This window comes from Pipistrellus kuhlii, unplaced genomic scaffold (genome assembly GCF_014108245.1).
Source record: "Pipistrellus kuhlii isolate mPipKuh1 unplaced genomic scaffold, mPipKuh1.p scaffold_m20_p_2, whole genome shotgun sequence".
NCBI classification, from domain to species: Eukaryota; Metazoa; Chordata; class Mammalia; order Chiroptera; family Vespertilionidae; genus Pipistrellus; species Pipistrellus kuhlii.
In genome coordinates this window covers 121,979,771-121,992,197 of record NW_023425515.1, presented here as the reverse complement: position 1 = coordinate 121,992,197, position 12,427 = coordinate 121,979,771, and the positions used below count along the sequence as shown (strand labels likewise).

General features: G+C 45.0%; 1 protein-coding gene across 8 annotated transcripts in view; it reads right to left on the bottom strand.

Annotated features, from left to right (window-relative positions):
- KDM1B (lysine demethylase 1B) overlaps positions 1-12,427 on the bottom strand; it is a 50,260-nt gene that overhangs the window by 9,478 nt on the left and 28,355 nt on the right. For 4 of the 8 annotated variants that reach the window (XM_045584307.1, XM_036448519.2, XM_045584308.1 and 1 more), the window contains 7 exons: positions 11,725-11,896; positions 7,634-7,761; positions 6,508-6,639; positions 5,890-5,964; positions 2,950-3,066; positions 1,600-1,725; positions 597-719 (listed from right to left, as the gene is read on the bottom strand). In XM_045584307.1, coding sequence (XP_045440263.1) covers positions 597-719; positions 1,600-1,725; positions 2,950-3,066; positions 5,890-5,964; positions 6,508-6,639; positions 7,634-7,761; positions 11,725-11,896 — 873 coding nt within the window. The remainder of the gene's footprint in view (positions 1-596; positions 720-1,599; positions 1,726-2,949; positions 3,067-5,889; positions 5,965-6,507; positions 6,640-7,633; positions 7,762-11,724; positions 11,897-12,427) is intronic. The other 4 variants (XM_045584310.1, XM_045584309.1, XM_045584312.1 and 1 more) reach the window with 4 other exon arrangements.

Below are 12,427 nucleotides of genomic sequence, written 5' to 3'. Positions count from 1 at the left end.
GACTCTACGGGAAATCCTGAGCCTTTTACATCCTTAGGAAAGAAAGGGGGTGTGCATGATGTGAGGGAAAGGGAAGGAAGATAATAGTGTAAGAAGGATTGTGTACTGTTATGAGCTACATTTGTGTCTGCTAAAATCCTTATATTGAAGCCCTAATCCCCACTACTTGATAATGTGACTAAATTTGAGAAAGAGCCTTTAATGATGTAATGAGACATTAAAATGGGGTCGTTGGGGTGGGCCTTAGTCCAACATGATTACTGTTCTTAAGAGAACACAGAGAGGCAGCCATGAGAGGTCACAGCAAGAAAGCAGCACCTGTCAGCCACAGAGAGAAGCCTCAAGGCAACCAAACATGACAACACCCTGGTTCTGGACTTCTAGCTTCCAGAATGGTCAGAAAACAAACCTCCATGATCAAACCACCCAGGCCATGGTATTCTGTTATGGCAGCCCAAACACGCTAATGCAGGAGAACTTGGGTGGACAGTTGAATATCGGAAGAGAGAATAACGGGGCCCATGGCCTTGATTCCTTTCGCCTGGCAGCGACGGCTTGCTCTGGCTCCACCGCGCTGCAGGGCAGGGGTCTCTGACCTGCTCCTTGAACAGCTCCCGGAGCGTGGCCATGCACTGCTGCAGAACCTGCTTGTCGTCCAGGCTCCGCAGGGAGGCCACCGCCTCCCCAGCAATCACCGACATCAGCACGCTGTGATTCTTCTGGACGCACGAAAGGGAAAAACAGTTTACACCTTCTGCTTTGGTAAAATGTTCAGTTCTAAAGAAATGGCGTCACTCTCACCAATAAAATTTCATTATTTCCTACTGGCCCCTATAAAGGGGACAATCTGTTTTCCTCACAAGCACTCGTTGTTCACCTACGCATTTTGTTATTGTTCCCTGCTGAAGAGACTCAAGCAGCAGCATAAGTATCAAATTCAGGGTTCTCTTGGCTTTTCCCTTATACGAACTTGTTTTACAAGTGTTACAAGGTTGTGTAGGAAAGGCTATGGATAAAAAATGGAAAGAACTCTCTCAAATGGTAAAGAAAATTGCCCTGGGCTCTGATGTGAAACCTTTTAAGATGTTTCTTGCAATGGAGACAGAAAAGAAACAACTGGGATTCTTTTGCCTGATGTCAGCACTGCCATACATTTCAAGTGGTGAGTATGCCCTCCCCTTTTTGATGCCCACCAATCATATCTACTGGCATGGAGACCTGCCTTCACCCGGGCCAATCACATCTCGCCCTTCACAGCCCCACTGGGGGACCAGTGGAGAGTGCTCTCCAAGCACCACTCATTGCTGTGCTGCTGTGGCCTCTCCCTGAGGATTCCCCCATCAGCCTGAAGTAACAGTTTCCACAAGTGACTAACTCATTTCCCAGGCAGGAACATTAGTACTTCGAGAAAATATGGCAGATATTGGGGCGCCTCTCCTACAGGAAAACATCCCAGTCCAAGGATCCTCCCAGAATATAAACAAATATCCAGAGTGTCCATAATGTCATTAGTTTCCGAGCTTGATATGTAAATAATTACCACAGCAGATTTTAAACTGTGATAAGGGAGTTCAAACCATACTTCACCAATAACTTTACCTGGGGGTCCATGTCATAGAACACAGCAAAGAGCCCTCGCTTGCTGGCACTAGGAGGAACATGCCCGAAAAAGTCCGCTCCTTGAACTTTACTGTCCCAAAATCGATAAGGAAATTGCAAGGCAATCTGGAAAGTGAGCAAGAGGAAGATGGCTAAGAGTTTCTTGAATCAAAAATACAGCGATCTCTAAGAAGTAACCTATGGCTCGTAACTAGCACTACATTCAAAAAACCCTCACTACTCCCTTACATTCTCCCACCCCCTTTCTTCTCTCCATGAGCATCTGGCCTTTTATGCCCCTCACTGACAGCCTCTAGGCAAAACTAAAATGCAAAGCACCCCGAGACATGTCCATAAAATACATTCTGACTCCTCATAGGTATAGGTCTGCAATACCTGCTGCAGCACTGGCAGATTCCATTGAAAGAGATTTTAAAGGCAGAGAGGAAAAAACATTCTCCTCTTTGGGGCTAATTAATGGAGGGCAAATGTGGGAAAGCAGAAAAAAAGTATTTACTTATATACCAAGTTCGAATTATGAATAACAAGATTCATCCTCCTGAGGTTAAAATTCACAAACCTCAGCTAGCTCTCCTTATCCTATCTAATAAAAGAGTAACATTCAAATTGACCATCACTCCAGTAAACAAGATGGCTGCCCCAATATGGTCAAAGATGGCAGCCCCCATGTGGACACAAGATGGCCACCACAAGATGGCTGGCAGGGGAGGGTAGTGGTGGGTGATCAGGCCAACAGGGAAGGGTTGTTAGGAGGGACCAGGCCTGCAGGGAAGGTCAGTTGGGGGTGGGGGGACTCTGGCCTGCAGGGGAGGGAAGTTGGAGATGACCAGGCCTGCAGGGGAAGGCAGTTGGGGGGAACCAGGCCACCAGGGCAGAACAGTTAGGGGCGACTAGGTTGGCAGGGAGAGCAGTTAGGGGCAATCGGGCCAGTAGCAGGGCAGTTAGGTGTCCATCAGGTCGGCAGGGGAGTGGTTAGGGGGTGATCAGGCTGGCAGGCAGAAGCAGTTAGGGGCAATCAGGTAGGCAGGCAGGCGTGCAGTTGGGAGCCAGCAGTCCTGGATTGTAAGAGGCATGTCCCAGATTGGAGAGGGTGCTGGCTGGACTGAGGGACACAACCTCTGTGCACGAATTTCATGCACCAAGACTCCAGTCTTTTCATAATGTCCTTCTGTATTCTGCAGGAACAATTACTCAAATGAAAAGGAAAGCTTCAAATTTTACTGGGACACAAAAATTACCCACTACTTCTCAATACCAGAATCTAAGGAACTCCTGTCATCTGGCATTAATCTCTGTGGTTCTGGTTTAGGATTACACTTAACTAATCACCTTTTCAATGATGCCTGCTCCTAAGCTGTTGATGGCCTTCATCTTCTTGTCGGACAGCGGTGGATTAAACTGAAGGGCGCCTTTCTGCAGTAAAGCCAGTGGGACAGTGACTAACGCCTGTGAGGAATAATTAACAGTTAAAACGCAAGTAGCAACTGGACCTCATGCCCCTATAACTCTCCAAGGAAAATCAGAACATTCCTCTCTACTGCCAGGCATCAGCTAGTCAACATCCCAGGCTGTTACACTCATAAGCCCAAGGGCTGCCATGTACACTCGTGGGTTGTCACCACACAGGGTGCGTGGCTGAGCAGACGTGGACCCACGTGGAGGAACTTGCGGAAAGGACTTGACGATTTACAATAACCCCAGGCTCAGAACAGTCAACAGATCCCAACCCTGAAAAGCAGTGCTGTAAGAAGAAATGTGCCTAATGTAGAATGAGGAGAACTCGACTAGGGTATCATTCCTGACATTTCTAAAGTGTGGCCAAGCTAATACCTGCCCTCCTAACCTCAACAGACTGGGGTCATGCTTCAAACAAAAACCCTTACAATATACATCCATATGCTTCATAAATGATAAAGCACTCACAAACACTAGAGATTATTATAATCATGTAAAACCACATGACATTTTTTTAAAAAAAAGAAAGCAATTTATTGCAGGGTCTCTAATGACTTACGGAAGTGAAGTAAAAGCCAGACTATACCTTCCAAATCATACAGGTGCATTTGTATGACCAAACCATTTCTTATTGAGAGCCTCAGCTGCAAAGGAATCTGGGAAACTCTGTGTGTGTGTGTGTGTGTGTGTGTGTGTGTGTGTGTGTGTGTGTGTATGCATGCCACTCGCTGACTTTCCATCATCTACAGTGCAAGATAACAGGAGATGGGAGTGGAATGAAGCTGAATGCCAAGCACTATATCTACCGTGGCCTTCATCAAAGATTTAGTATATTTGGCTTGAACTCCAAACTCCATGATCACAGGAAATTCAGAGTTCTCCCTGGGATTTTGGATATATAAATAAAACTACAAGAATATAAGGTCTAGAGGCTTTCTTAACAAAAAAGCTTTCAAAGCACAAAAATGTGTGTTAATTAATAGGCACAAGATATGAACAGACCCTGGTAATGAATAAAGCTAGATTATCAGTAGAAGCAGCCTAGATTGAATTACAGTTTGTCAAATGTTTTATCCGTGCATCCTGTTGGGTGGGAAATCTTTCACTTATAAACTGGGAAAACTTCCCATTCAAACCATGTGATGTGTGCTGACAACCATAAATATTTGCTTTCAACCTTCAGGGCAGGCTTTGAAAGGCAGGCTGAAGCTATGCCCTCATATCCCTGGAGAGCCAGAACACAAAGAAAGCCGAGCTAGCATGCCTGATCAGGGCCAGCAGAGGGGGCCCAGCAGGGCGAGTCTAACTAGCATGTAATCCTAGATGCCAAAAGGCCAAGTTACAAAATACCAAAGGTTGAAGTATTGGCTGACTTGCAATTTTAAAGAAGAGGATTTTTATTTTATTTTTTTTTAATTACCACTAGGTAGAACTTGATAGATTAGCCCGATTCTCTCTGGGCTCACAGATACGAACACTGTGGCCAAGGGTGCTCCACTCTGGCTGCATGTTATAATCACTTAGGGAGCATTACAAACACGACCAGACCATTTCAGTGAAAGTCCCTGCAGGGTCAGGTTTTGCAGCTTTTCTTTAAAAAAACAAAAAACCACAAACATATTTTTATTGATTTCAGAGAGGAAGGGAGAGATATAAACATCAATAATGAGAGAGAATCACTGATAGGCTGCCCCCTACTGGGGATCAAACCCTGACCTCCTGATTTATAGGTCGATGCTCAACCACTGAACCACGCCAGCCGGCCCTCGCAGCCTTTCTTTTCAAGCACCTTTCAGGTGATTCCAGTGTGCAGCCAGGACTGAAAACCACTCTCAGTCCCAAGTCTGTAGCACCACTGCTAACTACCCAGCTGGGTAAAGGCAGGAACCCATCCCCTGGACTCAGACCTCGTCCTTCCATTTAACATGCAATCCTTTATTTGTATGTGACTATCAAGGATTGTAAAAATACTTTTAGATAATTGAAAGGTATAAAACATAGCTAGGTGATAGTCTATCAATTGTACTTTTTGGTAATCATTTCAGACATAACTAAGTTTAAGTACACTTATGAGTTTATTAGTCATCCTCCACTCCAAGTAAGCACTTTGTTCTCCAACACTACAGAAATCTCTGTGATTTCACATATTACATTACAGCATTTTACACTGTCCACCTACATAAGTGGTTTACAAAGAATTCAAATAATACCGTTTCCCCGAAAATAAGACAGTGTCTTGTATTAATTTTTTTCTCCCAAAGTTGCGCTAGGTCTTATTTTCAAGGGATGTCTTATTTTCGGGGAAACACAGTATAGAAGTACAACTGCAGTTTCAAAATGAAAACACAGATCCTTCTTGATTTTGAAAAAATGGTTCCATGATAAAACAAAGAACAATAAAAAGCCCTACCAACCTGGAAAACACTGAATTAAAGTAAAATAGGTTTTTTTGAATGCAGGACCTTTCAGAATCTTTAATATGCTTTTTAGCCCTAAAACTGAACTGTAGCAGACAATACTTTCCAAACTTATGTGGCCAAAGAACTTATTTTTCTTGTGCAATTACCAGTACTGTTGTACCACAGAACCCAGTTTAAGAAACACTAATCAGAATTCTATCTGCATGAATCTGTATTGTGTTAGATTAGTTAAATCAGATTTGCATATTCACCACACAATTACATGGACATACAAAACTCTTCAGAAATCAAACAAGGCTCCAGGCAGGTTGCCAAAGGCCAACTTCTTGGTAGAAAAGACATCTTCCCCTTACTGCCAAGCCCCTGAAACACCTAGAAAGATTCTAGCACTTACCTTCTGTGCTGTGTATGCTGTCCCATCTGTCGTGGTAACTTGTACTTCATCTCCAGAATAATCAACCTTCTGTACCTGCTCGAGCAAAACAGAAAAGCATCATGGAACCACATGACCCAGGACCCTTCCCAGTTCTCGTAGTATGTGAGTTTGTCTCCGAGGCAATGGGAAATCATTTCCTGGCATTCAGAGATCGAAACAACAGTGACAGCCTATTTCAGGGAACTACCGCTCAGCCATTAAAATTCATAAACACTATGTCAAAATGTGTCAAACCTTTATAATGTAGTGTAGTATTTGCCTTTATGACAATGTGTAATACACATGCACAGGGGCAAAGATTTAAAAGGAAAGCTTTAAAGTGAAAATAACTGCTTTGGGTCAGGAATGTAGTAAGCAACTTGGACACTTTATTATTAATGAAAATGCATCTGCGCTACTATTGTTCCCAAACAGTAGCAACTACACAACTGACATGGACGGTACTAGGAGCGTATCCCAGAAATACGTGGAGGCACCGACTGACAGTCACTGCAAGTCCCTGTCTCCTGTGTCAACCACATGCCCCAAACTTCACATCCTCCATGACTAAGGCCAAGCCAGAGCTGTCGTACTCACTGGAGATTTGAGCCGAATATCTAGTCCTTCAGCCAGTTTTTCAATGATGACAGAATAGCCAGGAGTTAGGAGAGTATGGTCACCAGCAAACTGGGCAAAGAACTCGTTGTGGTCCCAGGAGCGAGCAGACACCTGGGAAACAATAGGAGAGGCTGGGAACAGAAGAGGGGTTCCCACCTCCTCTTGAGGCTGCATGGAAGGGACAAGAAAGAACTCCAAGATGAGAAAAGCCACCTGAGATAGGAGGGCAGGGCTGTCGTGAATAGGGCAAAAACACGATTGGAGGGAGGGGACACAAAGGCCAACCCAGGTGAATCCCCTGTTGAGGAAGGAAACTGCTCACCAGTGCACAGAAAAGCTACAAAAGATAGACATGATTTGGGTGTGGGTACCACTCCTCATTAAAAATAAAATCAAACAACCCCAGAAAAGGGGAATTCTATGAGACTAAACTGCATTTGATCAACTCCATATAAAAATATACCAACTATAGGTCTTCAACATGGAAACTCTACAGAGGTTGAAATGCAGCATGATTTTGGAAAACAGTGCTATTCCAATCACCACGAAGAATCAAATGAACATGAAGAGGTCCCAAAGAGGACAATTCGGTCAGGGGCCATCCGTGGAGTCACTATTCAAAATATAGAATATTTAAGTGTCAAAATCACGGTTAGTTAAATAAATTAGGCAAGTTTAAATTTATTTTAGCAAAATAAACAGACCATCACTGCAAGGACACTCTTTCTGGGTCTTTTGGGAGCAGTGTTTTCAGACCACGCAGGGTTCCACAGAACGCCCCAGAGGCCTCACTGAACACGGGAGGAGGGGCGAACGCACAGGCCCTCCCCACTTCAGCCCAGCAACCCCCTGCGTTAGGGTTCCACACTGAGCTTCTTCACAGGCATTATTGGAGAGAAAAAAAATTTTTGCCCCCCAAAACCACTGTGAGGTCATTAATATGTTCTGAAATCATGGTTTTCGAACTTTTTAAAAGAAAATATATCTTGACTGTTGCAGCAAAACCACTGTTTCCTGTTTATCCAAAGCAGCCCAGGCTCGATACTGAGATGACATAAAGTACACACAAAACAAGCACCCCGAGGCGCGCACGGGGCCAGCCCACCTGGTGGAGGTTGCTGCCACAGGCGTACTCCAGGTTGCTGAGGTGGAACTGCAGCACCTGCTCCTCCAGCTCGCTGAAGTGGATGCCGGACTCCTTGATGAAAGCTTTGTAGATCTCCTCGATCTTCTCTGAAACGGGGGTGGGCCAAAGCGGAGAAAGCAGCTTCAGCAGCGTTCTCTAACGCCTTACCTTTTGCTCTCAACCTCCTTCAACCCACAAAACCCAAAACTTCGGAAGCCCTTTTCTGAGCCAACGCAGGGAAAGGACGTCTGGATGAGGTTGGCTTCTCTCGGGAAGGAAAAGTGCATCTTATCCGGGAACAAAGCTATGTAGGTTCTGTATCTCCAACCACGTCTCATTTCTGCTCAGCTGAGAAGTGGTTTCTTCTTTTGCCCAAGATACAGAAAAGCATGGCAGGACAGACACTCAGAGAGGATGCCCAAGCCTTCTGGTCACACTGCCATCACCTTCAAATCGAGTTTTTACAACATCTCGCCTCAGCTGGAGGATGTGTGATGCACTGGCCATTGGCTAGGTTCTCTCCGCAGTAACAATACTTCACCATGAACTGCCATCACATCAGCCCTCTGCCTCAGCACCTTTAATTACTGGTCCTCGCTGCCTGTGTAATAAACCCAAAACCCACAGCCAGACTGTGCCAGCACGTTTTTAGCCTTTCCAAACTCAGCACCACCACCTGCCCACTCACAGGCTCTGCTACAGAATCTCTTCCTGGCCCTGCGGGGCCTGGACTGCACCCCTCACCACAGCCCCCTATCCCACCCGCTCCCAGGCCAGCGGCAGGGACTCTGCACGCTCAGAAATCGCGTCTTATCTAACCCCAGGCACTTAACTATCCCACTCAACTGGAACTTACAACTACACACACACACACACAGCACTGTGAAGCCATTCCGTCTTGAGGACTCCTCTCTGGGGGGGGGTGGGAGAGACTCACGACTGACAAATTGTAAGAATCTTAGGCCCGGTCACTTCTCCATCCCCTTCCTGAGGAGATGACCATGCAAAGCACACACTGTAGACACACAGCTTCTATGGAGCACTGCGAACTTGCTTGACTAGCGACAGAACTGAGTGCCAGTCGACTTTTTTGTTTTCTAGACAACTCAAGATTCTCATTCAAAATTTCCGTTCTCCCACTGGACTGTGACATGGGGATGCCACGGCACCTCTGGATTTGGGCCAGGCTGTTGGCCATAGACCACCAGGTGCTTTTTTAAAAAAAATCACTTTCAGAACCATCTGTAGCAATCCCATTTCTGCCTCCTGTTGTTTCTATTTTCCTTAGGTGTTGTAGAGGCCAAGAACCAAGATTGTTAGAAAATATAAAAATTAAGTATAAATAGGTTGAGAAAAGTCTAAACGCAACTTTTATGTAAATACTATCTAAAAGCTTTAGTAACATGCTTTGTGAAATTAACTAACTTCCTAATATTTATATATATATACACTAGAGGCCCGGTGCACAAAATTCGTGCGGGGGGGGGGGGGGGGGGGGGAGGTGTCCTTCAGCCCAGTCTGCACCCTCTCCAATCTGGGACCCCTCGAGGTATGTCCAACTGCCCCTTTAGGCCCATCTTCCCGGTGGGGATCAGGCTTAAACGGGCAGTCAGACATCCCTCTCACAATCCAGAACTGCTGACTCCCAACTGCTTGCCTAACTGCCATTCTTATTGCCCCTAACTGCTTCTGCCTGCCAGCCTGATCACCCCTAACCACTCCCCTGCCAGCCTGATTGATGTCTAGGTGCTCCCCTGCCAGCCTGTTTGCCCCCAACTTCCCTCCTCTGCCAGCCTGGTCACCTCTAACTGCCTTCCCCTGCAGGGTTGATCACCCCCAACTGCCCTCCCTTGCAGGCCTGGTCCCTCCCAATTGCCCTCCTCTTCTGGGCATCTTGTGGTGGCCATCTGTGTCCACATGGGGGCAGGATCTTTGTCCACATGGGGGCAACCATCTTATGTATTGGAGTGATGGTCAATCTGCATATTACTCTTTTATTAGATAGCATGGGTGGGGGCCAGCTGGTTTGCCCTGATGGGTGGGGATTCCCTTGGAGCATAAGGCGGCCTGGGTGAGGGGCCTGTGGTGGTTTGCAGGCCAGCCACACGCCCAGGCAACCCAAGTGGAGGCCCTGGTATCTGGAATTTATTTACCTTCTACAATTGAAACTTTGTGGCCTGGAGCGGAGCCAAGCCTTTTGCTTACTCAGTGGCTGCCACCATTTCTGTTTGGATTTGTTTACCTTCTATAATTGAAACTTTATAGCCTTGAGTAGAGGCTTAGGCTGGCTAGGGCAGGCAGAAAGCTTGGCTTCTTCCATTGCCTGGGAAACCCAAGCCTCCCTCCTGCTCTCTGTGGCCACAGCTATCTCGGTTGGGGTTAATTTGCATACTCGCTCTGATTGGCTGGTGGGCATAGCTAGTGGTCATGGCTTGTAGGTGTAATGGAGTGGGCATGGCTGGTGGGTGTGGCTTGTAGGTGTGTGGTCAATTTACATATTACTCTTTTATAAAGGTAAGATTTTTTTTCAGCTAAGTGCTAATAAAGATCTAAGCTGAGATGCTACTAGCAGGATATAATTAACCTTATATAGTGATGTGTGCATTATTAAAGCTTTTCAAAAAATATATTATAAAACAACTACTTACACAGTAAGTATTGCTAACCCTCCCTTATTTTAAGTAAGGCCAACACAAAGCTACATTATTACATTTTTACTTGCTGACACTGAAAGAAGTCTAAAGAAAATGCCGTCCAGCGACCACCTCACATGTGAAAACCAATACCAAATCCTGAGAACTCCCTGAAAGTCAGCCTCATAACTATCCTCAATCCCAGAAAATTCAACCACTCGCCATTTAGTCTGGTCACTACGGCATAAAATAAAACGGCCCCTGTTGATCCCAGTAAGTTTCTGAAAACATTCTGTTATGGTCTATCAGCACTCACCTAGGTGATCAAAGTGCAGGTCAGTCTCAGGGGAGGGCGGTTAAACAACAGGAGACAGCCTGCCCTGCTTCTGAGAAGTTACCCCAAACAGAGACCAATACCATAGTGAGGAACTAAAAATCCTCACAAAGAAACATACAGTTGAAGCAAATTAACAGTCTAAATGCTTTCAACAATAAATAAAAATATTTTTAAAAAAGCAGAAAAACAAATTCTAAAAACTGAGTTCAAATGTTCAAACTTTAAGAAACTCCGAATTGCTTCCAAAAATGACACATGAATTCACTAGGTCATAAAACTGTAGATTAAGTAAATACCAACTTAAGAAGCAATAGAGTAAAATCTCAGCTAGTACCTTCATGGAAATGAGTCATGATACACAGTCAAATTTTCTAAGAATTGTGATAAATACTGTCTATGTAGGGCCAAAGCCTAAAGAGTTTGAAGTAGTCCAATTGGTATGGCTCAGTGGCTGTGTCAACCCATGAACGAGGAGGTCACAGTTCGATTCCCAGTCACAGCACATGCCTGGGTTGCACGCTTGATTCCCAGCAGGGGATGGCGAGAGGCAGCTGACCAATGATTCTCATCACTGATGTTTCTATGTCTCTCCCCTTCCCCTTCCTCTCTCTGAAATCAATAAAGACTTATTTTTTTAAAGCATTTGGAAATTATTAAATTATAACACACATTCTTGCATTCTTAAACAATATACTGAACCTACTGCGCCCCAAACGGAAAGGAAATCCTGGCGTACAGAAACTCTTACCTAGAAAGGACATTATGTTGGTGACTCTTTATTCACATAGGGCTTACCACACCTTGCTTAAAAGGAAGCACCTCTGGGAAAATGAAAATTAAACATTCACATCATTTTTTTTTAAACACCAGCTTTTGTGTCAAGTAAGATTTGTGTGGGTGCACACACAGGCAGCTAACAGTCCCTGAGCAAGTTCTGCTCCCTCTGCAGACCAGTTGGGGGAACTCATCTGTCCAAAATGAATGCTTTGAAAGACTATTCTTATTGCACCATCAACCTCATGGATAAATGGTACTACTGCTGACCAAGCTGGGTTAGAATGAGACTCAGAGGAACAATCAGAACACCGTTCTCCCCATACCTCCTAAAGGGACATCTTGGAGCTGAGTCTTATCCTTCCTCCACTCAGAGACAACATCCAAGAGAGCATTAAAATGAAAATCCATGCGCTTGTCAATAGTGGGGTCAGTAATTCTTCCACCTTCCTGAATTAAGTCACATCTTTCTCCAAATTTATGCATGCTGATGCCAAGCTTCAAAATAATAAGAATAAGAAGGTGAAAAATTTTCCCTGGAAAAAATATGTACATATTCTAAGCTGAAATTATAGACAGAGCTCTCGTGGAGAAAACGGCCTAGTACCTCCCAAAGATAATGCTAAATATGCTTAACCGAAAATGGCAGCAAAGGCAGGCAGTGGGGAAAAATAGCTTGACGTCTACGAGGCCTCATTTTATGAGAATGCGAGGGGGACAGCAGCAGCTTCTGTGCCAGGCACTGTCCGGCCTGTCGGCCAAGGTTTATCAGTGCTGCTGCTGCTGCTGCAGCTGTGCACCGCCTCTCTTCACTCTGGCATCCTACCTCCTCTGTGGACTCTCAAGTAAATGAGCACACAAACACACAATCACTCACAGGGGGTAGAATTGATTTTACTGTCAATAAATATTTTAGGAAAAACCTTGGACCTACAAGATCTTCAAAGAAACTATGCAGGGATGCTCAGTAAAAGGTAGGATGTCCAGTGAAAGCTCTCAGATAAACACCAAATATTATATATATATATA